The sequence below is a fragment of the Poecilia reticulata genome, chromosome 22 (genome assembly GCF_904066995.2).
Source record: "Poecilia reticulata chromosome 22, P_reticulata-male-v2, whole genome shotgun sequence".
Lineage (NCBI taxonomy): Eukaryota > Metazoa > Chordata > Actinopteri > Cyprinodontiformes > Poeciliidae > Poecilia > Poecilia reticulata.
The window spans coordinates 14,932,805-14,959,526 of record NC_088851.1 but is presented as its reverse complement, the minus strand read 5'-3'; the positions used below and the strand labels follow the sequence as shown (position 1 = coordinate 14,959,526).

General features: G+C 38.0%; 1 protein-coding gene across 1 annotated transcript in view; it reads left to right on the top strand.

Annotated features, from left to right (window-relative positions):
* eipr1 (EARP complex and GARP complex interacting protein 1) overlaps positions 1–25,252 on the top strand; it is a 52,334-nt gene extending 27,082 nt beyond the window's left edge. The window contains exons 6-9 of the mRNA XM_008399624.2: positions 4,334–4,470; positions 18,875–19,042; positions 21,896–22,063; positions 24,945–25,252. Coding sequence (XP_008397846.2) covers positions 4,334–4,470; positions 18,875–19,042; positions 21,896–22,063; positions 24,945–25,119 — 648 coding nt within the window. The 3' untranslated portion in view covers positions 25,120–25,252. The remainder of the gene's footprint in view (positions 1–4,333; positions 4,471–18,874; positions 19,043–21,895; positions 22,064–24,944) is intronic.
* Positions 25,253–26,722: the final 1,470 nt, after the last annotated feature.

Genomic DNA, 26,722 nt, shown 5'->3' with positions numbered 1-26,722 from the left:
GTGGGAAAGTTATAATCATTTGCACAGAACTGTGTAGGTCAGTCCAGCACATAAACGAGTGGACCACAGAGGTGATCCACGTATGTGAAACAGACACCAAACAGAACAATTGATATTCATGCTTTGAGGTAAACATGGGCATGAATGTGAATGGAAGAAATATGATGAGAAGAAGGGAGGAGCAAGGAAAAACATGTCGATACAGGATCCTGCTGATTGCAAAAATAAATATAAGAACGGAGGAAGACTGAGCCGGGATAACGAAAGAGTGTGGAGCTGATGAGGAGAAGGGGAATGTGAAAAAGGAAGGGAGAGCTAGGCAGCCAAGACAAATTCCTCCACTGCTGATGAGAATGCTAATCTTCTTACCTCCCTCCCTGCTTCCTTTTTTCATCCCACTCTCCTCTTCAGTCTGTCAGAGGGTGATGTGTTCATCTCTAGTCATGTCCAGCACAGCATGGATCTCTTGCTCTCTCTTTTCTCTTTCTTTATTTCTCTCTTTCTCTCTTTCTCTCTCTCTCTCTCTCTCTCTCTCTCTCTCTCTCTCTCTCTCTCTCTCTCTCTCTCTCTCTCTCTCTCCTGGATTAGTGGCTCTATGAGTTGGATGTGGTAGTGTGTATGCATTTATAAGAGAGGATTGTGGGTTTAATCATGCCAATGTGCATTGTTTTAGTGCCCATGATGTGTGTTTCCAGCACTCATCAGTTGGATTTGCTGGTGGAATTGAGGACACCTACACACCTTGTCCCGCACATCTGCTCTCACACAAACTAATGCGCACACACTGAACCATCGGGGTGTGGAGAAAGCATGACTGCATGGTGATTTGATAGAAAGCTCTGCATTAGAGCTGCTTGCCTCCTAAATGAATGTGTCCCCTAGTGTTGTGTGTACTGCCTTGTTAGGGCCCCTAATTTGGTTAGCGCACTAATAAAGCTGGGAAGCTGGGATGCACGAAGCTCCAGCTTTGCTGTTGAACCATTAGTGGAGCAGGATTCCTGGAGAAGTTTTCTTTTTTACTGGTGCTTAAGAAAGCTCATGTTCTCTGAGGAGGGGAGGGGAGCTCCTACTTCTCTGTCGAATACAGGCTGTGTCTTTCCTTAAGTTACGTGAAAAGACATTTAGAAATGTGTGTGCACGTGTCCTTTGGCACCTTAAACCCATATTTATAGATGATAAACCTAATCTGGTTTATCCTTTGAATGGACCCTTTGGTAATTACTAGACTAGCTGTCCAGCATGTATTGCCCTCATTTTAAGTGGTTAAAACATCTTCAAAAACAGCTTAGTTGCATAAAATCAAATTAAAGTTAAATAAGAAGAGGAGTATTGAATGAAAGCTGTGTAAGTAGTTTTGAAATGATGACTCACTAAAGATTAAATTTCACATTATGTTTAGGTTAGAAAGCATCTCTCTGTCTCTGGTGATGGGGTTTTACAGACTTTTTAGCGGATCTCCGCGTTGCTTTCCTACATCTGTTGAAATTTGTAGGACATTTTTTGAATACAGACGCAGAAAATAAATAAAATGTCCTAAATTTTTTTTAGAATTTGAGTTGGTAGGGTTACAATCAACTTTTTTGAGCTTTACATAATGTTATTACCTCATCACAAGCATACCTGGAGTGATTCTTTGATTCTTTCATACATATTTGAGTCTTTCAGCTGTGCAAAACGTCTGGACAGTCACTGATTTTTTTTTTTTTTGTCTGAAACATTACTGAATGTAGCAAGAATGTTGCTGTACTAGCAACAGTGGGGTGACTATTAGTAACTGTATATGTGCAGACATGACAGTCAAACCTCTCTCAAAGCAGAGCAAAAGAGGACAGTCATTCATTTTTAGACTTTTGCTGAGGTAGATGAGATCGGCGCATAAGATTGGGTTCACATGTATCGGCTGATCATGATCTCCCAAATTTAAGGAACTCGGGGTAGATTTATCGGTGCATTCTACTATAAATACCTGGTAAACGTAGATATTTATGCTTGACAGTGAAACCAGAACATTTGAGTCTGGAAAAGTGCGCAATTTTAGTGTTTCATCTTGAAACCTTGCAGTCCAACTTAACAACTGACAAATATCTACCATTTCCTGTTTTTGCACCTATACAATTCTTCTTCCTTTAATCCCTCTTGCTTTATTCCCTTCCTTTTCTCCTCTCTCATTCTCCATGGGCCGCTCACCATCTCCCTCCTCTGTCCTCCCTAGCTGAAATAATGAGAATGTACCAGGGAACAGTGTGGTGACGGACCGATCGATGATCTTTGCTCCAGCAGCCAGGGATGGGATAGAAAGAGGGAGGGCTGGAGAACTGGGAGAGGGAGAAGGATGAGGATAAAAACCTGCAGATAGTCAGGGAGCAAAGAAAAATGGACTAGTGTGGTTCTGCTTTTTGGAATTGTTAGATGCATCACAAATTTTAGGGAAAGATATTATCCAAAGCCGGTCTGCTGCATTAATTGGATTCTATTTTTCAAGAAAAGCCCTACGAAGCAATTTACTTTATAAATCAGAGGGCTTGAAGCATTTTGGCTTTCATTAAATTCACCATCATTGTTTTTATTGGAAATATATCTGAAAAAATATCCAGGGACAAGCATGTCGTCCTGTTTGAGAAACCTCAGATGCTCCAGTTTAATCGGCCTTCACTGCGCCACCTATTTTCTACACCAAGTGATGTTTGAAAAATAAATAAGTGATCCTCAACCAACCTACACAGCTTTGATTCAATACTTCACACTAATCCGTTTTAAACGTTCTCAGAGCTCAGCAAATCTTTCCCAAAATAAATGGTCTTGTGTGTAAATCACCTCCAGCAAAGCAAAAAACTACCTCAATCACTTTAACTCGCACAAATTTAGAGGAAACTATTGATTAATTAAAATTTCCTGCAGCGCTGGTCTCAACCTACCACACATCATTTATTTGAAAGACCAATGGGAATCCGTTGGAGGTTTGATAAAAAGTAACTAAATCATTACTAAACCAGGAGGAATAAAATCAGTCTCTTCACTACTAACATTACATTTTTTGTCTCTTTCAAAACGAATACTAGCTCTACTCTCAAGCACAATGAAGTAGCAAAAACCTTTCAAAGTATTCTTGAGTCTTGAATTTGGAGTATAGGTCACAGGATAGAGAAAAAAAACCCTAGCCTGAGTAAGAGCTTTTCGCAAACTGCACAGGCTTACCTTGAAAAAACCTGGAAGAAAAGCACTAAGAAAACACTAAAAAAAACTTGCTGGATGTCCTCAAGTATTCAGTTCATCAGAGTTGAGTTTTCTGCCTGGATGGTGGGAGCTTTCAAAGGGGAGGTCTTCTAAAAAAGGTCAATGCTTCGAAAAGTGTGTTATTCAAAGTCAAGGGTGTGAATATGAACATAGAAGAACAACAAAAGTGAATCCCCTGCAAGTTTATTAAAATTGAAGAGCTTTATAGATAAACTATTAGTGAAAGATAAGCCATAGCAATAACAGAATTGAAGAGGTTCTGCTTTAAATTAGTTGTAAAATAGTTATGAAGTAAAATAGTTAAAAAAATACATATTCTGTAACAGAAAAAGTGATCATGAAGGCTGAAGTTTCTCTTCTTTCAAATAGAAGTCCTTTTTTATATGAAAATCAATAAACTTTATGTGTTAGTGAGCATATTTTCCCAGTAAACATATGGTCTTATTTGCTGGTGGACCTATTTTTGGAAAAAAAAAAAAGAAGCTATAATTAGTTGAATTATATGAGTAGAATAAAGTACACTGATCACAAATCTGCACGGTTTCTATAGTTCTTTATTAAATCCACTTATTACTGGTAACTTTTAAAAGATCAAGTTGGCGAATAAACTTCTACTGGTATGAAATCTGTGAGTAAAAGTACCACAATATTTTGTATTAATACTAACATTTCAACGGAAATGCATAATATGATCTAACTCCTTTTATTTAAAACAGAAATGCAACAATTATTTTAGTTGCTTGTTGGAGAAAACGTCTGTTTCTAAGGCGTGTAATTTGAAAAGTTTTAAACTAAAAACGGTATGACAATTAAAGCAGTTTTGAAACCACATATACCTCAATACTATGAACAAATCTTTTGCTTTTATTGATTTTATTTATTTTTATTTATTTTATTTGCACAATGAAATACAGCGTCCAAAAGTAAACCTTAAAATGGTTTCCTTGGGAATATATTTTAATCTTGATTAAGGCAGAGAGAAAAAGCTTCTTATTATGCTGACTGAATGCACTGTTCTTGCTGAACTTGTCGCATGTATTTAAGTGAAACTTCCATGGATGCTCTGACAAGTTAATAAAGGTCTTCCGGTGTGCTGCAGGTCTCCAGCACTGCCACCCTCGAAGGTAAAGGTCAGCTGAAGTTCACCTCTGGCAAATGGAGCCCCCACCACAACTGCAGCCAGCTCGCCACGGCAAACGACACGACCATCCGAGGCTGGGATCTTCGCACTATGAGGTGAGCTCCATTAAGGGAGGCAAGTCTGAAAATGTAAAACTCCTATCAAGCCTCATGCCTTACACGTATTTGTTTTACTTTATTTCAAATACTTCAATTATTTATAGTCTGGGGAAAGACAAGTTGCAATGTTTTATTTCAAACACCACGTGGCTTTTGCGGTTTCTTTATATCAACTGTTTCACTATAAAGTTTATGGAATTTGCTCGATTTAGCAAATGAAACATCAAAGTTTGGTTTAGTGACCTTGATGTTGAAAATCTCACAGCATAACACTTTTAATTCCTTGCCACTCAGTGTTGAGCCATGATTTCTCACACAGGAGCCGTCTGCTATCACCTGACTTAAAGCCAGTTGGATGTTTGAGTCGGATACTTTTAAATCTGACAGAAATTAGTCATTTAAGTGTCGTGTAAGTTAAATTGTCAGAGCTTAATGGTTTCAGAAGGTATTTACATGGCTTTACAAGACGTTTCAGTACTGCACACAGAAATGTGTTTTTAATTATACTCGTCATGCTGAGGATGTTTTAGAACAACTTTCTTTTCAAATAATTAGAATTTCTTATGCAAACAAAAGTGCTTACTTTTAAATCTATATGCTTTGACATTTTTGTCCCAATTCAAGCCAACAATCAGTAATAACTTAAGAAGTACTTCAATACTTTTGCTACATACTATTTCAGGTTTAATCAAGGTATTTTGATTGTCACTTCATATTTTCTAAATGAAGAATGAAACTGTGTTTAAATTGACCAGAAGTCTGTCGGAAAATTGCAAAAAATGTCCAAAAATACAATCAGTATTAAAATTACAATCTACAACAGGTTAAAAAACATATACCATTGAATGTATTGGTCGGGGACTTTTTCAGCTGAAAATTCAATAAAAATATTCAAATAAAAATACACAAAACTATCAAAGATGCATAATAAAGAATTAACAGACTTGGATAAATCTATTTAAAATGATACATTAAAGTAGGAATGAAATCAGATGATACAATGTGGAAACTTTTTTAGAGATTGAAACTATATAGGAAAAGATTGTGACTGAATAGATTTTTCTAATATTCTATAAATGTTTTTTATAGAACATTATAAGTGCACAAATTTTGAATGTCTTTTTGATAGTCAGGATGCTGCTAAAGCAAAAATAAAAAAAAGAGCACCCTTTGTAACCTCTAGCATGTTACACTGACAACAATCTTTCGTGTGGAAGTTATTACTAGGAAAGGATGACTGCATTGTTTAGAATTAGGTCAGTGGAAGTATAAAATACATATGAAGCTAGAAAAAAAAAATATATATATATGTGTGTGTGTGTGTGTGTGTGTGTGTGTGTGTGTGTGTGTAATGTTTCATTTAAATGCATTCGTATACTGTATATTGATGTTCTGGTTGCATTCTCCGTCGGTTTTAGCACACTTTTGTGTGACGTTTTGCTTAAAATCCGTTGTTCACAAGCAGAAGAAAGTGCTTTTTTTCACCTCTACATGTAATGAAGTGGGAGTGGTGGAACCGTAATGTTCCTGCTTGACATGGAGCATGTGTAGTACCACACATTAACCTTGTAACTGCAGGTTATCAGCAGCACACCTCACAACCCCTCGTTGTGTGTCTGCATTGCAAGTGTATGCTTTGTTTGTGTGCTCTGCGTTTCTTAGCTACTTGATGAGGGAGGTCAGCGTGTGTGTATGTGTGGGCTGTGCTAGAAGAATAATAATCACCTCGCTATTGATCGCCGTGATAACAGCAAAGTGCCAAAGAGATTGAGAGGGGAGCTTCGTGAGGGAGTAAGGGGAGGGTAGCGAGAAAGTGAGAATGTATTTACAAGATGCGTATCACAGGGCTAGATAAGATAGTTGAATCATTGATTTCACTCCACTCCCTATAACAAATTAAAGAGTTCCTGCACACTCTGTTTATGCTGCTTTCTCCAGCTGATTTAACCATTTTCACAAAAGGAAGGAATAGGTGAAGTGTAACCCTTAGACCCTAGACTCATATTTGGGAATATAAAGGACTATGAAAACGTATATTTTCCTGTGGGACATCTTCAACCAGTAAAGGGAGTAACATCTGCTTCCACCTTTTTTTAACAGTACAGTTATTGGAAGAAAGTGCATCTATGAAATATTAAAAACCTGAATTTAAACACATACGGACATACATAAATATTAAACTAAATATATATACTGGATAATATAGATGTATTATCATTAAGTTGTAGATTTTTTTTTCTCTGTGTCTCAGCCAAATGAAGTAGAGAACATTTGACTGTAGATGCTGTCTACTGTAACTTATTTTCCTATTTTCCTATCACTTGCATTATCTTGAAGTTACCAGGACCAGCCAATAGTGGTCTTGTGACAAAACCACAGATGGTGTCTTCAGAAAGGTGATGGCCTCTTCTCTCTAAACAGAGCATGATTTAGGTTTGGAAATTTACATTTGAATGAACCATTAATCAGACAGAAATGAATGTGCAGCCAGCAGCGCATTTAGAGAAAACGTAAAACAAATGCGTCAGGTGTCACTGAGAAACAGCAGCAACAAGCACACAGTGGATGTAATCATGAACGAGTCGAAAAACAGGTCAAAACAAATTTAGCTATAGTCTTTTAAATGTAAAAATCTAAACTTTCTTTCATAATAAATCGTAAAATTAAGCAAGTTAGCTGATATCGGTGGAAAAAATTTGACATTTTCCTAAAAGAAAAAAAAAAAGTTTTGAAAAGCTAAAACCATGAAAATCCCCAAATGTTTGAGTAGCTTTAGGTGATGTTTGGGTTCTGAATAAAAGGTCTGTGGTTTCTATGGTTTCCTTGCCATTTGTTTGTGAGAAAGATTAACTGATTAAATCTCTGTAGCTGTTTGACTCTCTTAGTCCAAGGTTTTAGACAAACACAGATTGCAACCAAGGGCATCACATTATGTGTGTGTGTGCGTGTGTGTTCACGCATGCACACTGGCGCACAAGTGTGAAGTGGTTGCAAGAGTAAAGCTTGCAAGTGTGAATGAGTAGCGAGACGCGTTTGCCTGTCTGAGTGAGTGACCTGCTTGTGACAAGTGTTTGCTCTTTGCTGTAGGTACCTCCCTGTATCTCTGTGTGTGTTTGGTTTTAGCAACCTGGTTGTCAGCGTGGGAGTCGGTGTGTTTTCGTGTGTGTGTTTGGTGCCCAGTTGGTGTGGCAGCTGTATGATGGCAGGCTCTCAGCACGCTCCAATGCCTCCTCAGATGACCTTTGAGGTGTTCCTTCACACCTGCAAATGCAACAAAAAAAGCAGATATAGGAGAACACACACACACTCACCTCTACAGTTGGACACACTCAGACCTGTGGCTTGTGACTGACTTTGCCAGCCCAAATCTGGCTGCCATGTTCAGTAACAGGCACAGCGAGTGCAGCCCAGGAGTATGAGATGCCTTATCTAAGTTATCTAACACCCTGGAGAGGAACAGACTGTCTCCCAGTCACACAAAAAAAACAAAGATAACACTTCTTATAAAACATATATAGATCCTGTTCTACTTTGTACTGATGTAATATGCAACATTATGTAAATTATGAACTACTCCGCTCCAATACTGGGGACAGAAAGTGGTGTTTAATAGAAAGCCGTGACACATTTTCACTTCTGCATGATGCCTCAGTGTACTCTGGCTGTTACATTATTCAGGGGACTGCTCCAAGTTGTAAAGAGCTGCAGTTTAGACTTTTTTTCTGTTTTTTTTAATGCCGTTTTTAGACGTTTTACTGGCATTTCATTAATAAAAGTTCCTTTGATATGTTCAAATTGTCATAAGTTACATATTTTTTGTAACCAAACAAATAATTAAAAAGTATAACAAAAAAGTTGATGTTGAAAATCTACCCATCTTGTGACCCATCTTGCATTATACTAAGTGTTATGAAGGTTATATCATTATTAATTAATAATTTTGATCTAAATTTTCTTTCTACATTCAAACTTTGTCTGCCACTACAGTTTTGTTATCTTAAATGTGCACAGAAATTAAAGAGACAGTGTTATGTAAAATCGACTTTTCCATCATGTTATTATGTTATTCTCTTATCAAAAAGAAAATAACAATACATGGAGTGGTGCTTTGATCTGTTCATGGATGTTATAGTTGCCTTTTAGTTTTGACCAAAAGGTGTTGCATTTTGAATGTTGAAACAGCAGCTTTTTGATTTAACATTTTTAATGGTAAATAAATGTGTAGTTGTGCAATTTATTCTTGTCTGATTTGATGAGGATCCTCCTCTCTAACCTACAGTCCTCTGGGTATCCACAAATGGGGCAATTTCTATTTTCTCTCTTACTTATTTTTCAGAAACTTAAATTGTCTCAGTGGAAAGAAGGTTGGAAAATAAATTGAGCCAATAAGTATCAATAATAGATTCCGTTGTCTTTCTGTACTTGTGCAACAGACAGACAAGTTTGTAGCTGGTGTGCTATTTCACCGCATTTTCCTGAGTTCCCTTTTAGACACCAAGTTTGCAGTGAGGGGATGAAGCGGTCGTGCAGACACACTGAGCTGTGTAATGGCTGTCAAGCCTGCAGCCTTGCCATGCACTGCAGCCAGATGCATACTGAATAGCAGAGCAATGTTGCAGAGAAGTATGGATTTTACTCCTGTCCTCTGCTGTGCATTTGTGTGTGTAAAGAGACAGTAAGCCCGTTGAGCGAAAAAGAGGCTGAAATGATTGATGGATGTGCTATTTGTTCCCTCACAGCCCAGGTTAAACGCCAGCTTTCTATTGGTGGAAAGACGAGGAGTCGGAGTTAAAACTCCAGACAGAAAACGCTGTCGTCTCCTCTCTTTTGTGTTATTCAACCAACCTTCCTTTTAAAAATCTCATATGTCAAAATTTAAACCAGATCATTATGCTGAAGACATAAGCTGCTTTGTTTAGAACTGTAGATTTCCATATGCCACTGTTGATTTGAGGGCGACCTTTTGAACCCAGCTAGTGTCAAGCTGATCATCTGTGACCTTTTCATGTCCCTGCTCCCTGTCAGAAGACACGGCACCATATTGCTTCTCTCGGAGCAGTGTGGTCAAGACTTCATTTAGTGTCTTAAAATAAGTAAATTAAATTACAGGAAGTACTTTTGGATTTATCAACACAACATTGTTGTGTTGTCAGTATTTTATATTCTTCTTTTCCTACTGTTATGGCTAAGTGGAAAATTTTTAATTAGTTGATTCTAGGGATAGGGAAACAAAACAAATAGGGATTATTTGTTTTGTGAACAGCAGCAGTATTTCGCTAGCTTTTTTAAAGAACCAAAACTAAAAAAAATAAAAAATTTTAAAGCAGCCATATGTCATTTTGTGCTAGGAAGCAGGACTTTCACATGATTCAGGTAACCATGTGTATATTGATCTATGAATATACACATGCTTGTTGCTGTTTTTGGGCCAATTCTGTCAACATTTTCCCTCATTTAAAATAATAAATGCAGTTGTATTTTGTTTTAGCTTTATTTCATGTTTTATTGTTATTCCCTCACCAGAAACATACTTGGAGTGTGGCCTTGATTCTTTCATGCATGTTTGAGAAATCCTTGAATCTCCCATGGCAACCATTCGGGTGGTACCTAAACACCTGCTAATACTAAACTCCCCCTTAGCTCCCTACAGACTAGTGGCAGCAGCAATGAACAAACACTCAATCTACTGAGCTTCTCATGCAAACTATTTTTCAGTCCAACACTCCTAAGAACAATTGTAAATGATGTAAGGGAAGCATATTATTGCGATGATGTGCTGAAGGCAGAGTGTCGGAAAAAGCACTCTGCCTTCGGCCCAATTTCTGTCTCTTTAAGTCAGACAAGGCTTCAAATTACAAAGTCAAATTTCTTTTAAGTAATGGTTTGTACAAACATCATTTTTAAAGCAGCTAAATGTAACATAGTTATTTGATTGTGCTATAAAATGGCACTATATGACTAGAAATTAGATAAGACTGCCGTTTTGCCTAATCTGTGAACATTCATAAACTCCAGTCCAGTAAGTGGCATAATGCTCCTTGTGGGATAGTTTATTTGACTGGGAAAGTTTGTCGCCATGCCTTCTTGCTGCCCGAATGTCAAACCACTAGAGGATACAATATTATTATATAATCTATCATTTTGTTTGTCTAATAAGAAATTTACTCAAAATTAAATGGTGGTCGTTGTTTATTGGTGGCTAATTTGAAAGTAATGAAATATATGACCAGGCACGCACAATAATAAATATTAACACAATGTGGTTTGATGAATTTGGATTTGGATCCATTTTGAGTCCAATGTAGCCAATTTCATTCAAAACTGCTGGTGTAAACGGAGGGAAAAATAGTGATTGAAAGCTCAATATGTCCATGGGCACTGTGATTACTGTTTCCATGGATACCTTACCACATGTCATACTCCACAAAGTTACATGAGAGGCAGAGCCGCCCACAGCACACCTCAAAGCATCCCTCTGTTCCAGTTTCAAACTAGTTAGTCTTCATAAAAAATTTAAAAAGTAAAATAAAATCACAAGCAGAACTGAGCTTGTACTTTTTTCTCCTTTATCTAACTAGTTAATGATCGTCTGTTGTTGTCCTTGAAAGGAAAACAAGCGCCTGCAGTACTGTGAGATAATTAGCCAGACACAAGATTTGCCGATTGCGGCAGGTAACCTTACAGTTAATCCAAAAGGCTTAAAGAAACACCGCCTACTAAGCATTTTGCATGCAGGTACTCAAAATCAAAGATCATGCATGGTGGCAAAGATGGTTTAGATTGTCTTGGAAATTTACGGTGATTAATTTTTCAGAAAACCTTACTCTAAGTCAGGGGTGTCAAACTCCAGTCCTCGAGGGCCGCTGTCCTGCAACTTTTAGAAGTGCCTCTGCTGCACTACACCTGAATAGAATAATTAGGTCATTAGCAAGGCTCTGGAGTACAGAGGAGGTAATTAAGCCATTTGATTCAGGTGTTTTGTACCTGTGGCACATCTAAAAACTGCAGGACAGCGGCCCTTCAGGACTGGAGTTTGACACCCCTGCTCTAAGTAGTTGTAAAGTACTGTGCTAACATTTTGAGCTGTCCCCGATTTATTTATTTTTGTCTTTGAAGCAGCCAGATTTTGTTTTTTGTAATTTTCTCAAGTGGATCAGATTCTGTGGCTATTCCGGAAATCATGGAGACCAAATGCAACAGCAGACAGGTCAGTGTATCCAAGAGCAGCCCCCCACTCCCCGACTCCCTCAATCAGCTCTGACTAGCCAACAGCAATTAGCAAATACCTGGTGTATCTACTGAGCCTATTATACAAGCCACTTAAGAGCTGAATAACTCATAATACTGCCCCATTAATGGAAAAGCTATCAGTCAAATACTCAACAAATGTTGCCTTTTATGAAAGAGTAACAAGAACAAAGCCATTGTTTAAAAAGAAAGCCGTACAAAGCTTAATTTTCAGGACTAAGCTAACAACTGGATTAAATAAGATCAAAAATAGACATTTTGGCCTACAGAAAACAAATATTTAAACATCTTGAGAACACTCTGTGGTTAACCACAGTGGTCTCAGTATCATGATGTGGGAGTGCATTTGACAAATTAAGGACAGGGAAAATTGATATGTTGAGACGTTGCTACATCTATGGCAGCTGTAAGAAAACCTAGAGGCTTCAAAAGACAAATGTTCCCCTTCATTCTTTTCCAGCTGAAACACTTGGTTGCTTTAAATTAAAGCTAAAATCCCTCTTGTTTACAGTTGTCTTTAATTGACACATTTGATGTATGTTGATGGTTTTTATGACATTTGATGAAATTTTATGTTGATGTTTAAAATTTGATGTTTTTATGATGTAAAGCACTTTGAAATGCCTTGTTGCTGAAATATGCCATGCATGACTTGACCCTAAGCATATAGCCATTGCTTCAATGGAATGGTTAAATTGGGGTAAATTCATGTATTAGCATGGCTGAGTTAATGTCCAGGTCTAATACTAAAACTGAGAATTTGCGGCAATACTTGAACATTTATTATGCTCTCCATCCAATTTGGCTGAGCCTAAAACTGGGAAAATATGTGTCTCTATATGGGCAAACGTTTCCTAAAATGGTGGAGGTGTAGTTGTAGCTTGTGTAAGCGTGTCTCATGAAATCACAATATTAAGTGATTTGGTGAAGAAGCCAATGAAGGCATTGCTCTCTGCATAGTAAGATTACAGGAACTGAATTGAAAATGAGTGAAAAATCAGCCACATTCCAAAAAAAAGTACTTTTTCTGTGTGATCTGTCATGAAGAACATGGCCAATGATGACCGAGTTTCGATTCTTGTTCATAAAATTTAATAAAATGAGTAGCAATCTAAGACTTTTTTTTACAGCATTTTCTGTTTGATATATTGATATCTCTCTTTAATGGGTAGACTCTGCCTATCTTGCCTTCCCTCCTTCAACCTGTCTGCCCACCTTTCTCTTCTTGTTTCCATCCATCTTTCACTGCTGGCTCCATCTCAAAGCCAGGCTTTAATTTTGATCAGCGATGAAATGATTGCCCACCTCTTTCAATTCTTCTTTTCTCATGCCTCCTCACCCCCTCCTTCACCCCCCAATTGTTGTCATAGAAACAGAGGAGTGTGTGTGTGTGTGAGAGAGAGAGTGAGAGATTTTGTGTGCTACCACAAGCATCTGTGTTCCAGTCGATTCCCTCAGTGGAGAGATTTATCACCCAGACTAAGTTAGGAGGTTGTGTGTGATGGCCAAATGTGCTTCCCTGTCTGCCTTTGTAGTTTCCTGTGTGCACACCTTTATCATCTTCTCTATTTACACACAGGAACAGTATGTGAGGATGTGTGTTTTCCCTATTTTATATATATTTTTTTATCTGCTTGCGCCCAACAGTGTGTGTAATAGGTCCCCTGTCCCCTCATCAGTCCCCCATCACACACTCTCTAGCTGGCTGGATGACTTTAGATTGAGTGTTTGGTGGCTTAGGCCGACCACAACTCTAATCCTCTGCACTCAAACAAACGTAAACACACACACTTGCACACATATATAAGGTCCCAGGTCTCTCCACTATTAGCCAGGGCCAAGGGAGTTTATGCGTGTTTCTGAATGACTGTGTGTGAGCGTGCATGTTTGGAGGGGGATTGCTCAGAGACACAAGAAGGGGGAACGAGCGAAACTAACCCAATTTCCTGCTCCATTTCCTTTTCACGCGGCGGCTGCGTCCCATTCCACAGCGGGCCGGGCTGAACACCAGCCACCCTACAGCCCGAGGTCACGCCTTTTACCTCTGAGCCACACGCCAGAGAGTAGGGGTTGGGGGATGGGGGCTCGGTTTAAATAAATCATGGGGCCCCAGTTCAAAATTACACACGAAATTGCTATTTTGAGTGAAACTGAAGTTCACTAAAAGTTTCAAGTCGACTCGGATCAGAATGCTGCGATTTGATAGGAGCAACTTTGAAATATTTATATGTCCCGTGTTTTTTCCCATCAATGGGAATTCCATCCTTAAGGACATGTAAAGTAATATATTTGCTGTTAGGAATACCAACATGTTTTGATATGCTAAATCTTTTTTTTTTTTTTACTTTTGAGGTGAAAGTAAATATTTAACTCAAGCACTGCTGTTAATTTATTCATTTGTTTTGTTTTATTTTCTGAGAGTATTGGTTGATTGAGAGGTGGGACTTTTCGCAGTTCTCTAAACAAACGCCCCTTTGTGATACAGGCCCATGCAAGTAAAACAGGACCATAGCAAGAAATAGTCTACAAGCAGGTTGTGTCCAGTTCAACATGACCCTTTAAGGTTCAATCACGGCAGATTTAAAATCTGTGACAAAGCATTCAGTTTTAAAGCAGTTTATGTATAAAAAAATACTTCTTGCTGTTACTGAGAAGGAATGCAGTGTACCTGTTCTGAAGCTAAGCAAGCAGGAAATCGGTACAAGACAAACCAGTACACTTAACATCAGATCATATATGTATAAATTAATATGGTCAGTTTTGTTAGAAAATGTCAGATAAAAGCAGATTAAGGAGGGCAGCGATCAGTCCGGAACTGTGGAAAGTAATGAGAAATGTCAAATGACAATGATTTGGCAAGTTGGTAGAGCTAGTTTAACAAAACTAGTTTAACAAAACTAGCCAGTCTTGAATTTGTGAAGTAGAAGTTGATCACAGTAGAAAGGTGCCTGAAAGCTGAAGGTCATACCTCCCAATTTGAGCAACATTTTTCCCTGAAAATAATGCTCAAGACAAGTAGAGAGAAAGTCTTTAGATTCTACTGTCAGCATACTCAATGTCACAAATTTTATATGCAAACCGGCCGGTGTGTGTAACATAATTTTTTGTTCTTGAATGTGATACAAACTGATCAAGTTGATCAAGCTGCATAAAGCATCTCAACCTGTTCTTACATTTAGAAGTCAATTCCTTTTTCATATGTGAAGCTTTTAATTCCTTAAAAAGTACAAAAGTGCCTTTTTTATGGTCTTATGCCTAAAAAAAGAAAATCAAAAACATATCAGTGGACCAAAAAAAATAGATGAACTAAAAACCAAAGCCAAATAATAATATAAGGCCAAATGCTTTTTCAAGGCTCTGTACATACTGTAACTCTTATGTGACTTTAGTTGTACATTGGTTCATGGTCTTTGTTGTCTCCTGAAGCCTTTTTTCAGAACAGCAGAAGAAAGCAAGAACAGCAAAAACTGCTGGTCAGAGAAAGAACAAACTGCTAGTTAATTAGATCTGGAACTCTGCCTTCACCATAAAGGCAGCGTGAGTGTGTAGAAAAATCGCTGCTTGTTTTCTTCAACACCATTTCCTCTGCAGGCCAGCCTTGAACAGCAAAGCTCTGCATGGTTTTTGCTCAGCAGAGTGGAAAGCCTCAGTGTTATGGCCCAGTTGGGTGCCAGCAGTAGCTAGCCAGCAAGCTAGTCACCCCGCTGATTGCGTTAGGCAATTAACATGCTAATTAAAAATCTCATTAAAATAAGGGAGGTATAAGAGAATGACCTGAGGCAGACCGCTGGGCTTCATTTAGGTCAGGAAGACTCTGGGGTTTTAAGGGACTGTGTGTGTATTTAAATATGAGTGTGTTCATGCTGGCTGTGCTCCTGGACCATTGCTTGACTGTTTGCCTGTTAGAAAACGTCAGATAACGAGGAAAACTCAACTGGAAGCACACGTTGTTCTTTGGGCTCAGAGAGAGATTATGTCTGGGACTTAGGTTGTTCAAAAGACTGTACATCAGATTCATACTGATAAGCATTTGACAAAAGAGCTTTATGTTGTTTTTGTTTCCTTTCTTTTGATAGAAATGCTTCTGAACACAATGTGTGGCTGAGCTGCTTAGTATTTCATTGGTGTCCGAACCAATGAAATACTAAGGGTTGCTATTAATTACACCTTTTTTGTGGGGGTTAAATTTATTGCTTTATTTTTTCATTATTATTTATTTATTTATTTATTTATTTATTTATATTTATTTATTTATATTTTTGGAAAAAAAAAAACTTTCTCAGTTTTGAACCTTACAAAAGAAAGTGACAAAGTTTCGCATTTGACGTATAAGGTGTAGAAAGTGCCCTGTCCAAAATGACAAAAAAAGAAGCTAAAGTCTAAATATATTTATACATTTACAAATAAAGTTTTTGGAATATTGCATCTTATTATTATTGCGTACTTACTATGCATTATTTATGAATTTTTGTTGTCTGAATTTTATCTTTTTAGCTGTTAAATCATCTTTGCAATGAAATCGGAATAAAACAAGAAGAAGGAAGATTAGTGTTCAGGTTAACAGAGGCAGGCCGCATAGTAGTCAAACATACATCAAAAACAAAGCAGAGAGACAACTTCTAATACCAGAGTACATTTAAAAGCTTAAAAACACCTTAAAGCTGTTTATTCCTGGCTCCTCAGCAGCCCCCATGTTTGTCTCTGCAGCTTTTTGTGGATGGCACTTTGCTGCCATCCATTATGGAGCGCCAAACCTCCATTTACTGTCGCCTAATTTCAAAACTTTAGAGCATTTTATAAAGCCACAATGATTTTAATTATGCAGACGGGAGGTGCTCTGCACACGTACACATCTTTGCAGAAACACTGTTGTGACTTTTTTCACAATGAGAAGAAAATGACATGGTTAATAAAGAAATTGATGTAAACAGATTTTTATGCACAAATCTACAAATTATCTCAGCAAATCCCAGCCGCCTTAATGCTATTCATCTTTTCTTCATCGGAGTAGGTCATATAAACTTCTAATCCCATTATATAAAAACTTTGGATCTTTTTGGAAATTCAAAGTAATACGCAGTCCAAGTTACTTTCGGTTTTATTAAAGTTAAATTCAAGGAAGATTGCGTTTTGCCTCATTAGATCCACTTCATTTATTGTAAATCCAGTTTAGCATTTTGCCTCATTATTTATTACATAAAAACAAAATTGTAAAGGTTCTGTATAAAAACTAATTCCATGATTCAAATGGGTTTTAGAATCACTTTTAGCAGAAATATCTTCAGAGGGAACATCACTCCCTTAGAACCTTGTATAATAATTGTTTTACAACTGTGACTTCAAATCATTTCAACACCATCACCATGCTTGACTGCTGGTATGAAGCGTTTGAGTTGATTTGCACTTTTTGATGTTCACCACACATGGTGGTGAACATTAAAGCCAAACATCTCCACTTTGGTCTCTTCTGTTTTCTCCAATAGCCCTGTGGTTAATTTAGCTTCAAATTTTAATACATATTGCTGATATATTATTTTCAGAGAGAAACAACTCGTTACGCTATTCCAAATGAATCGTACTGCGTATGATTCCAATTTCATTCAGAATTGCGCCCTGATCTTTGAGTTAATAGGTCTGTATTTAGATTTAAGGCACCATTTCCTCTGAATACTCTTTCTCACCGAAGAATGATTGGTTTCAAATTGGATATTACTTTTAAGGCCTTCTCAGTTGGATTTACAGGGTCACTGCTGATGCCTTCACACACTGACATTGTCCACATTTCTCTTCGGAGAAGCAAATGGACAATATTTCTTTTATGTAGATAGTCACAATGTTGCTGATTACTAATTAACATGTCTGATCAGCCGCATACTGCTGCTACTTACTCCTTTTCTATAAAAACCATATGGAAACAGAAAGGGTGCACTTAGCATCTCTATTTGCACCTTCTCCAATTTGGCTTTGTATTTGCTTAATAATCACTTACACTGACTCTATTGCCATTTTTACTCTTTAGGTTGGAATATAATCATTTTAGAATTGAGTAAAAAAAATAGAGAACGAGAGTGAAGTTTCTTTTTGCACGATCTGGATATGCATGAATATTTCTCTATTTAAATTTAAAAGGGTGTTAGGAAGTCCCAGTTCTCACTGTTTCAAGGAAGTCGACTTGAGATGGCAGCCAGCTTATAATTGTGTGTATCTACAGAAAAAATGCAATCAAATCAACATATTCATCACAGCAGTGACAAAACACAACAAAGGCTTTTTCTTCAGCCTTTAGAAACTGTAACAAGCTGTAACCAATTTTTTAATTGGGAAAAACCAGCACTGAGCTGGCCAAAATCCTCAAATGGACCTATAAATGTGTTAAAATGGCTTCTTGATTATTGAGCCACATGTTTCCTTTGTTCAGAAGCATGACAGTTTTTTTTTTTTGCTTGTTTGTTTTTCACTTACTCTGTGCAGTCTGTTACATGGTGAAACCTTCAGTACATTTGTTTGCTGAAATCAAATCCCTGCCGAGTCTGGGGATGAGCCTGATGAGGGTCAAGCTTTTGTGCAAAAACTTTATGAAGTTAAATCACAGAGAGGTGAGGTGATTCTCTGAAAAATATATATATATTTTTTATCAGTGCAGATTTTAAGATTAGTAGTTGTTCATATGCACTTGTTGCAGCTCTTGAAACAAAGAATATACGGTACTTAGAGATGCAACGGAAGGTGAAAAGAGAGCCAAATACATAGTAGAATATTCAGAGAAAGAATATCTGAGAAACTTACAGGGAGATAACAGGAGGACTCAGAGAGATAAATAGAACCCCATTAAGCAGAACATCTTTTCCTTTATCATGTCACCCTGTCAGCTTCACTGTGTCTGAAACTCAAGGCTGTTCACTTATGAGTCTTGCCTTCATCATTTACCTCTGCCCAGCGTCGGCTTCGTTTTTGCGTCTGGCCTTCACTGAACACAGACAGACACAGAAAAGCTTTGATTAACCTAAGGAATGCTCTGACTTGTTTGTTGTTTGCTTATATCGTCTTCTCTCTCTGTGCCAGTTCCGCTTTGTGCTTCACTTCTTCATCTTTTTTTTTTCATGCCTTGCATCTTCTGCCTAATCACTTCTTTTTTTGATCTTCTTTCATCCAGTCAGATCTACTGTATAGAGAATGCCCATGGTCAGCTGGTGCGTGACCTGGACTTCAATCCCAACCGGCAGTACTACCTGGCCAGTTGCGGAGACGACTGCAAGGTCAAGTTCTGGGACGTCCGTAATGTCCAGGAGCCCGTAAAAACCTTGGAGGAGCACTCGCACTGGTGTGTAGAACACAAGGGGGAAATCCTTTTAGGTCCTTGAACAGGAGATAATTAATTCCCATATTGGTTGAAAGTTGCTTTGTAAGTCAACGATGCACACAGGCAAATTCATTACCTTTTTTAAATTAAGAGATGGAATTTAACTGTATATGCTCTGATCTTTAGCATTCTTATATAAGTCATTATGGATGTTTTTCATCTCCGTTGTCTTCTCTTGACAAGAGATTCAGAGTCTTGCAAAAACATTGTATCCTTAATGGTGGCATATTTTACTTTCAGCATTCCTTAAAGTGGGGTGCAGGTCAGTTTTCCATTGCTATTTCTATACATTTTAAGGAAATTGGGTTTTATGACTACAATAAATATCTACAAGCAGGAGCTCATTTAGTTGTTTTGGCTTGATCGTGGGTCCCAGTGGATCATATTTTATAAGAATAAATTGACCCATACTGAATTGGAACAAAAATAAATGGATGTGGTACTATCAGTATTAAAAATGATACACATTAAAATGATATGTGAAACCCGAGCATTTTTATAAGCATCTATCTTTATAATTCAGAATAATGCCTTACTACAAAGAAAAATAAACAATGGTTAGGTGCAATCTACTTACTGCTAAGAAAGGAAGTTCAACTCTTTTTATTTCTGCAGCACCAACATAAAGAAAATGAACAAGTCATTTCAGTTCAGTCACACATGCATTCCAATTGATCCGAGTTATCAAAAGGTGCACTTAGTTCAGCTCTTTACTCAAATTATTTTAATAGGTTTTCTATCTAAGGAAACCCAGCAGATTGCATCAAGTCATTGACTTGAAGCATAAACTCCGCCTGGATGGACATGTACTGAAAACAGATAGTCTCTTGCTTGTGTCGGTTACAGCAATCCCACATTTTGAGAATACATGTAGTGACAGTGGAGGCAAAAATAAACCCCCTCCCTTAATAAGAAGAAACCTCCAGCATAACCTGGCTCGGTACAAGCGGCCATCTGCCACGATCGACTGGGAGTTTGAGAAGACGGAGCAGAATGCACAAAAAAGAAGCAGGAGAACTGATTTAGGAGTACTTCATATGTTATTAAAAAAGCAAAAAGTTAATAGCAAAATAGAGAGAACGCTTCGTTGATGGCATTACTTCAGCCGGTGCTGCCCTCCAGGAAGGTATCGCAGCCAACAGAACACCAGGTGTAGCTTCTAGAAACCAGCTGCCGTCATCTTGTGCTCACCTTTTGATTATTTTTTTATGTTGTTCTCTGCCATCTTTTTTTTATTTTATTTTTTTTATAAGATTTATAAAATATTCACTTTAAAATTGTATTAATTCCTAAAGCAAATAGCGATTAATCTTCAGTTAAATGTGACATTTTGATTTGGGGGAAAAGCATGCCTGCATCAGAAGCAGAAGTAAGATCGACAGTGTGGAGGACGGATACTCAGGCACATAGAGCAAAGCACACCCACAATAGCAATAAATAAGATAACTCATTTGCTGGACTTGTGATTGGTTTCCTGTTTCATTAATTGCTTTATCTCATAACTAATGAAATGCCCCGACTTCTCTTGATGTAATAAAAGGCAGTAATAAACTCATTACTAATTAAATCCACTGCCACTCCTTTGGTTATTGAGGACTGGAGGTGAGTCCAGCCCCGGGTTGTCTTCTGCTGAGGCTTCAGGCGTCGCTCTGAGCTGAACAGCCGACTGCAGATGTGTCGGTGTAGGAGACACGCTCCGTCTCTTCTGTGAGCTGAATAGATGATCAGCATGAGCCAAACTGGGATCCAGCTGCAGCGCACACACCCACACACGCAAACAGTGGAGCAGCCACACACTTTGCCGACGTGCACGCACCCGCACAGGAGCAGACGTTATCTCCGAAAGAGAGGCAGGCTCGGCAAACATATCCATAACTGTAGATTGCAGCAGATGGGATGTCTTCTGATGGGAGATAGGTGACGTGTGTGTGTATGTGTGTGTGTTCACTATCATCTAATCTGTGTTTTTGCAGAGCTCCCTTTTTATCTGTGTGGCCACATGCGTTTGTGTGCCTTCCCCACATTTCTATAAAGCACATTCTCATTTGTATTCGCCTGTATGAGCACCCATCTTCTTCTGTGCGCTGCGTTTATGTGTGGGTGTTTGTCGTGCGCGCTCATTTGTCGGAGCGCAGCCAGGATATGGCCTCGGGGCTGCTGGGGGTATTAGGGACTATTTTTTAGCAGGGAAGCGGATTAGCAGAGCGCAGGGAACGGCGTGGCCGAGGCTGATTTTTCTGTCAACAGCCTCGGTTATCCCTCAATCCCTCCCTGTGAGGGAACTGGGACCGCACTCTGAGCTGCGCCTCGGGCTCACAAAAGCTCACAAACACACAAAGATCGAGTGCACAAGAAAAAAAAAGGGAGAAAGAAGGAGAAGCAACTAAGGGAACGAAGGGACAAAATGGAGAGAGTTATGGAAGGGAGATGAGGAAATTGAGAAAGAAATAAAGTAAGGATTACGGAGTTTTTCATTATGATCATCAGAACATGTGAACTAAGCTCAAATATAGACTGCAGGCTTCCAAATCCTTATTACTGGCATCTAAATACTCAAACAGAGCTATTTTAACGCCTGCGTGAGATCACTGCGTTTTCTGCATGATGCGTGTGGGTGGCTGAGAGTGTGCATGTGCAGTCTGCTCATACGTACCGTCAACAAACTATCTCAGCATCCAGAGCTTGCTGCGGGGCTCTTCACCCACACACGGCTTTCTTCACAATCATTTTCATCATATGCATAAATGTAAAAAAGAAAAAGTGCTCCCCACATTGCCGCGCCGTCTAACTCTGAATGAATAATGTGTGTCCCAGGGTGTGGAGCGTCCGCTACAACCACAGCCACGACCAGCTGGTGCTGACAGCCAGCAGCGACAGCCGTCTCATCCTCTCCAATATGGTGTCCATCTCCTCGGAGCCATTCGGACACTTGGTGGACGACGAGGAGCTCAGCGAGGGGGAGGACAACCACCAGGAGGACAAGTAAGAACAACTCTGGGAGTTTTAACAACTCATTAGCAGCGGCACCCAGCCTGAGCAGTCTGGTTGGTGGGTTTTTAGAAGGAAGGAACATGGGATTTTATTTTTAATAAGAAGATTATTAAAGTAAACGTGAGTAACAGAAATGAAAGAAGTTGAGTGACATCAGCGAATTAATAACACCTGACACCCAAATGAGCCTTTTGAAGGAAGCCGTAACCATTCCTTTATTGGTAGACTTGTTGATGTGCTGGGCACCATTATCAGATTTAAAGCTGATGAATTCAAATTATATTTAAGCAGTCGGCAAATACCATCATTTTTACATGTCTTTTTCAGTTCTGTTCAGTCTCGTAGCTCGCCATGGTTTTATTAATATGAATTTCCAAGACCAAGAAACGTGTAAAAAATGGACGAAAGGAAGAGGGAGAACACGAAGGAGCGGAGGAATGCTACCAAAAATACGAGATTATTTTAATAATGCCATATTTGTGCATCACTGTATAGCACAATGTTACACAAGACAAAGATAATCATAGTTAAGTCTCCAGCTCCAATTCAAGTTTATGAAACAAAAATAAAAAATTATATTGTATCCATGTAGGAGGAAAGTAGTGAAAATAAGTTTCTTTGAGTCTTAAACCAGCACCCTGCAGAGTGATTTAAATGCACTTTGTGTTGAACCTGTGATTCACCACAGTGTCAGCAGACTACTCACGACAAAATCTGTAGTTTGAACCACTTAAACTATTTACGTCTTCTAGTGGATGTTGCAGTTTGTGCTCTGGTTCTGACTGGCATTATTTATTTGATGCCTGAGGCAATTGGCCTTCCTATGTCTTCCTGTTAACCGTTTTATTAGAAAGCTTACGCATGTAATAGTCATGTCAAATATAATTACTGATGTCTGTTGCTGCCAGATGTGCTTTTACAAGCCACTGAATCAAATGGTGCACTAAGTTTCTTTCTCAGTTTTTTTTTTTTTGTTTGTCTTAAGCTAACACCCATTGGGGTAACAAGTGAACATTTTGGGGATGACAATGGAGAGGTTTCACCTTTTGGGTCAGATCTGCTCTAATCCTTTACAAAGGTTTAGAAGGGGAGTCATTGCACAGACACAAGTCTTCATCAGGATTAAGAAAATATATTTTCTCTGCTTTTCTGTCTTTAGTTGTTTAAAGGGTCTAATGAAACAAACTGAGATACTCAAGACTGTAAGGAAATATGCAGTGTATATTTGAACTTTTTTCCTCCTAAGATTAAAGCTGACAGCCAGAACCCCTCTGTCTCACAACACTTTGAAACTCTCAGTGATAAAAAGGAAAATGTTAAAAATGTGTTACTGTCAAAACACTTCAGGAGACTCTTTTTTTTCTATCTCTGCAGAGTTAGCAGAGTTGATTTGGAAAAAGTCAGGAAAATCCTCTGTAATTGTTACTGTTCACTGCTGTCCAAATCTGCTGCAGTCCAACATCCATTATGGTCCCCCTCTCAGCCATAACTACCAGCTCTTACACTCAATGGCCAACTCTCATCCACAATTATCAACTCTTCTTCCTAATTACCAGCACTCAGCTTTACTTTTAACCCTTTCTCTGTGGCTGTTGTTGACCTACCGTCCATATGTCCTACTCAGCAGTACCTTAACACAGCGTTGAATCCTCCACCTGCAGCCAGGATATCTGGGATGAAGATTTTTTTAAAGGAAAGAAAAGAAAATAATGTGTAGGCTTTTGTAGGATCTAATGAGATAAGCTAGTTTAAGATTTCATCACAATCAATTATTAGAAAGTGTCATATCTTTTTTCTTGTAAATTTTAGGTAAATCTGCTTGAAGGGAGTTGCTCATTTATAGTTGTTCTGGATATTTGATCTTGTATAAAAGTCACAAAAAGTATGAAAACCAGACGTTCATACTCTGGTTCCACGGCAAGGGAGAAAGAGAGAAAAAGAGGAGATGGGCAGCGAATTATCTTTAAAAAATAAGTATTTTCATCAGTTTTATCAAGGCAAGTCCTCCTCATTGGATTAAAAAAAACTTCCTTTTAACGTATAAAATTTTGATTTTATATACTAGACTGATTTTTTTTTGTTGATATGACTCCTCGCAATTAATTTTCAATCACAAATTTTCACTTAAAGTTTCGTGTATATGTGACCCCAGTGGTCTGATCTATGGCAGGCTGTCGGTGGTTAAACTGTGCAGCCACATTATCCCTAAAAGCTCTCGATCCCTGATGTAACTGAGACCAAGCCCAGTATTTGTTAGGATCACTCAAGAGCTCCCACTTGTGCTCTCTCTTTCTGTTCTTTCCCATTAAATGTATACAAGTGACACATTTAAGAGCGATTTTATTTTAGGCCGCCGTCCAGAGGGAGCAGCTACTGTCAGAGTAAAAACGTAAATGTGTAAAATAAATCCAAATGTTTAAATCATTGTTTTTCCCCTCAGGAACACTTACAGCCTGGGGGGCTTGAAGGGAATTTGAGCTGGCAGTGATACTGGATCATATTCTTGAATTGTTATTTATTGTCTCGGTGTTGTAGCAGCAGCTAGCAGAAATGTGTAAGCACTGACCGTGTTATTGGTTGGCAGTTTTTTAATATATATTATTCAGAATTTAATACCCCAATTTAATGTTTGATAGTTCAATTTAACTCCTGAAAGTTTTGTGGAAATAAAAGTGAATAAAATAAAATAGTAAATCTGCTGTTCTTCCCCTTGCTAATGGTGCTGTTGAGACTTGATTTTATGAATGCCATTTAATACTCAAGACATTTTCACAAACCCAATCTGCAGAATTCAGCTTTTGACGGATAGCAAATCACGAAGCACTCCTCTTCAGTGTCTTAGATATTTCTGTAATGTGTTTTTGCGCTGCAGGAGTAAGGAGCCCCTAAAAGACAGCGTGGTGTCCACCTACGAGGAGCACGAGGACAGCGTGTACGCAGCAGAGTGGTCGTCGGCCGACCCATGGCTGTTTGCATCGCTTAGCTATGATGGACGCCTGGTCATCAACAGGGTTCCCCGAGCTCTTAAATACCGCATCCTGCTGTGAGAAAAAGAGCTACCCCACAAGCGTGACTAATACTTTGTCTGATGTTCTGTAAATATCTAAGTCTGGATGTTGTATCATTGTAAAGAAGGAAATATCTTGCTAATTACCATTAAAGTAAAGTCTTTGAATCAAAGTGTGCCTAATTTTTGAGCTCTTAAAGTTTTATCTGCTGAACAAAACTGTCCTAGCACATTCCAGATTTGCATGCATTTCGGTTCCAATGCAACCGATTCAAAATGTCCAACAGGATCTAACATTTGAACAAAGTGTTGCCAAATTTGATTTATTTCATTGTCACGTTTTTAAATACCTGAGAAGTTTAATTAAAACAAACGAATACTATCCAATTCCTCAAAGTCTACCGTAGAAATACCAGTTACCATAAACTGTTTAGGGATAGACTTAATTTCTCCATCTGGTAGAGATCGACCTTCATAAAGCACTACTGATACTCGTCTTAAATTACCACAATGCATTTGGTTGATTCAAACTTGCATAACGTCAGAAAAACATAATGGTTATAATTTTGCCATACCCATTGTCTGAAGTAAACGTGAGAGGGTAAAAGGAACACTTTTACATTATGTTTTTTATTGTACTGAAATGAGAAAGTTCTGGCAAATTAAAGTTTCACATTGGTTTATACTGGGCTTACATAGAAACAAATCAGAATGTTTTAGATTTGTATGCATTTATTTGGTGAAAAAAAAAAAAGAGTAATGACATTCTCATAGAAAAATACAAAAAGATCAAGAATACCAAATAGATGTTTGCCTAAATTATTTACAGCCCCTCCATTAGAGAACATTAATTATACAATAAAGCAAAAACAAACGAGAAGAAACTCATCCGGTTTCGGACCACTTTATTCACAAACAAGAACAGACTTGACACACATGACGGAAATGTCAGGAAACGTGCAAGGAGTAACCCTGATCAATGTCACTTTTTTTTTTTTCTGTCAGTTTATTTCACCTAAAATAAAATAAATGGGGAACATTAAACCTGTTCCCCAATCAAGAATTGAATTTGACTGGGTGCAATTTGGTTTATAACAGCTAATGAGTTATTATTATTGTTATACTGTATATTGTTATCTCATATTAATACAATGCTCTTTTCAGTTACATTATTGCTATATATGTATTACTTTTTGCGCTATGGTTTCTTGGTTCCCTATTTTTTTCTCTTTCTGCACGTATAGAAGCATATTGCTAGTATGTTCACGTAGCATTAGAAGCGACTACAAAGCAATAAAGTTTATATATATATATATATATATATATATATATATATATATATATATATATATATATATACACCAATAATCACATAGGAAAACTAAATGGAACAATGTTAAAGTTTATGTGTAAGAAGCATAATTAAAAAAAATAATTATATTCTTTTGTGTCCTCACTCCGCCACAGAGAGTTGACAGTCTCACTCCCACATAATCAAAACAATGAGTTGTATAATAAATATTCTGTGAGAATTTAGTGTTAAATAAATGGAAATGTATTTGAAGCATTTTCTCAGCTTAAACTGGTCCAGCACTCAGTTTTAAACAAGTATTGCACTCTTGCATCCTCACCTAATGAGCCGT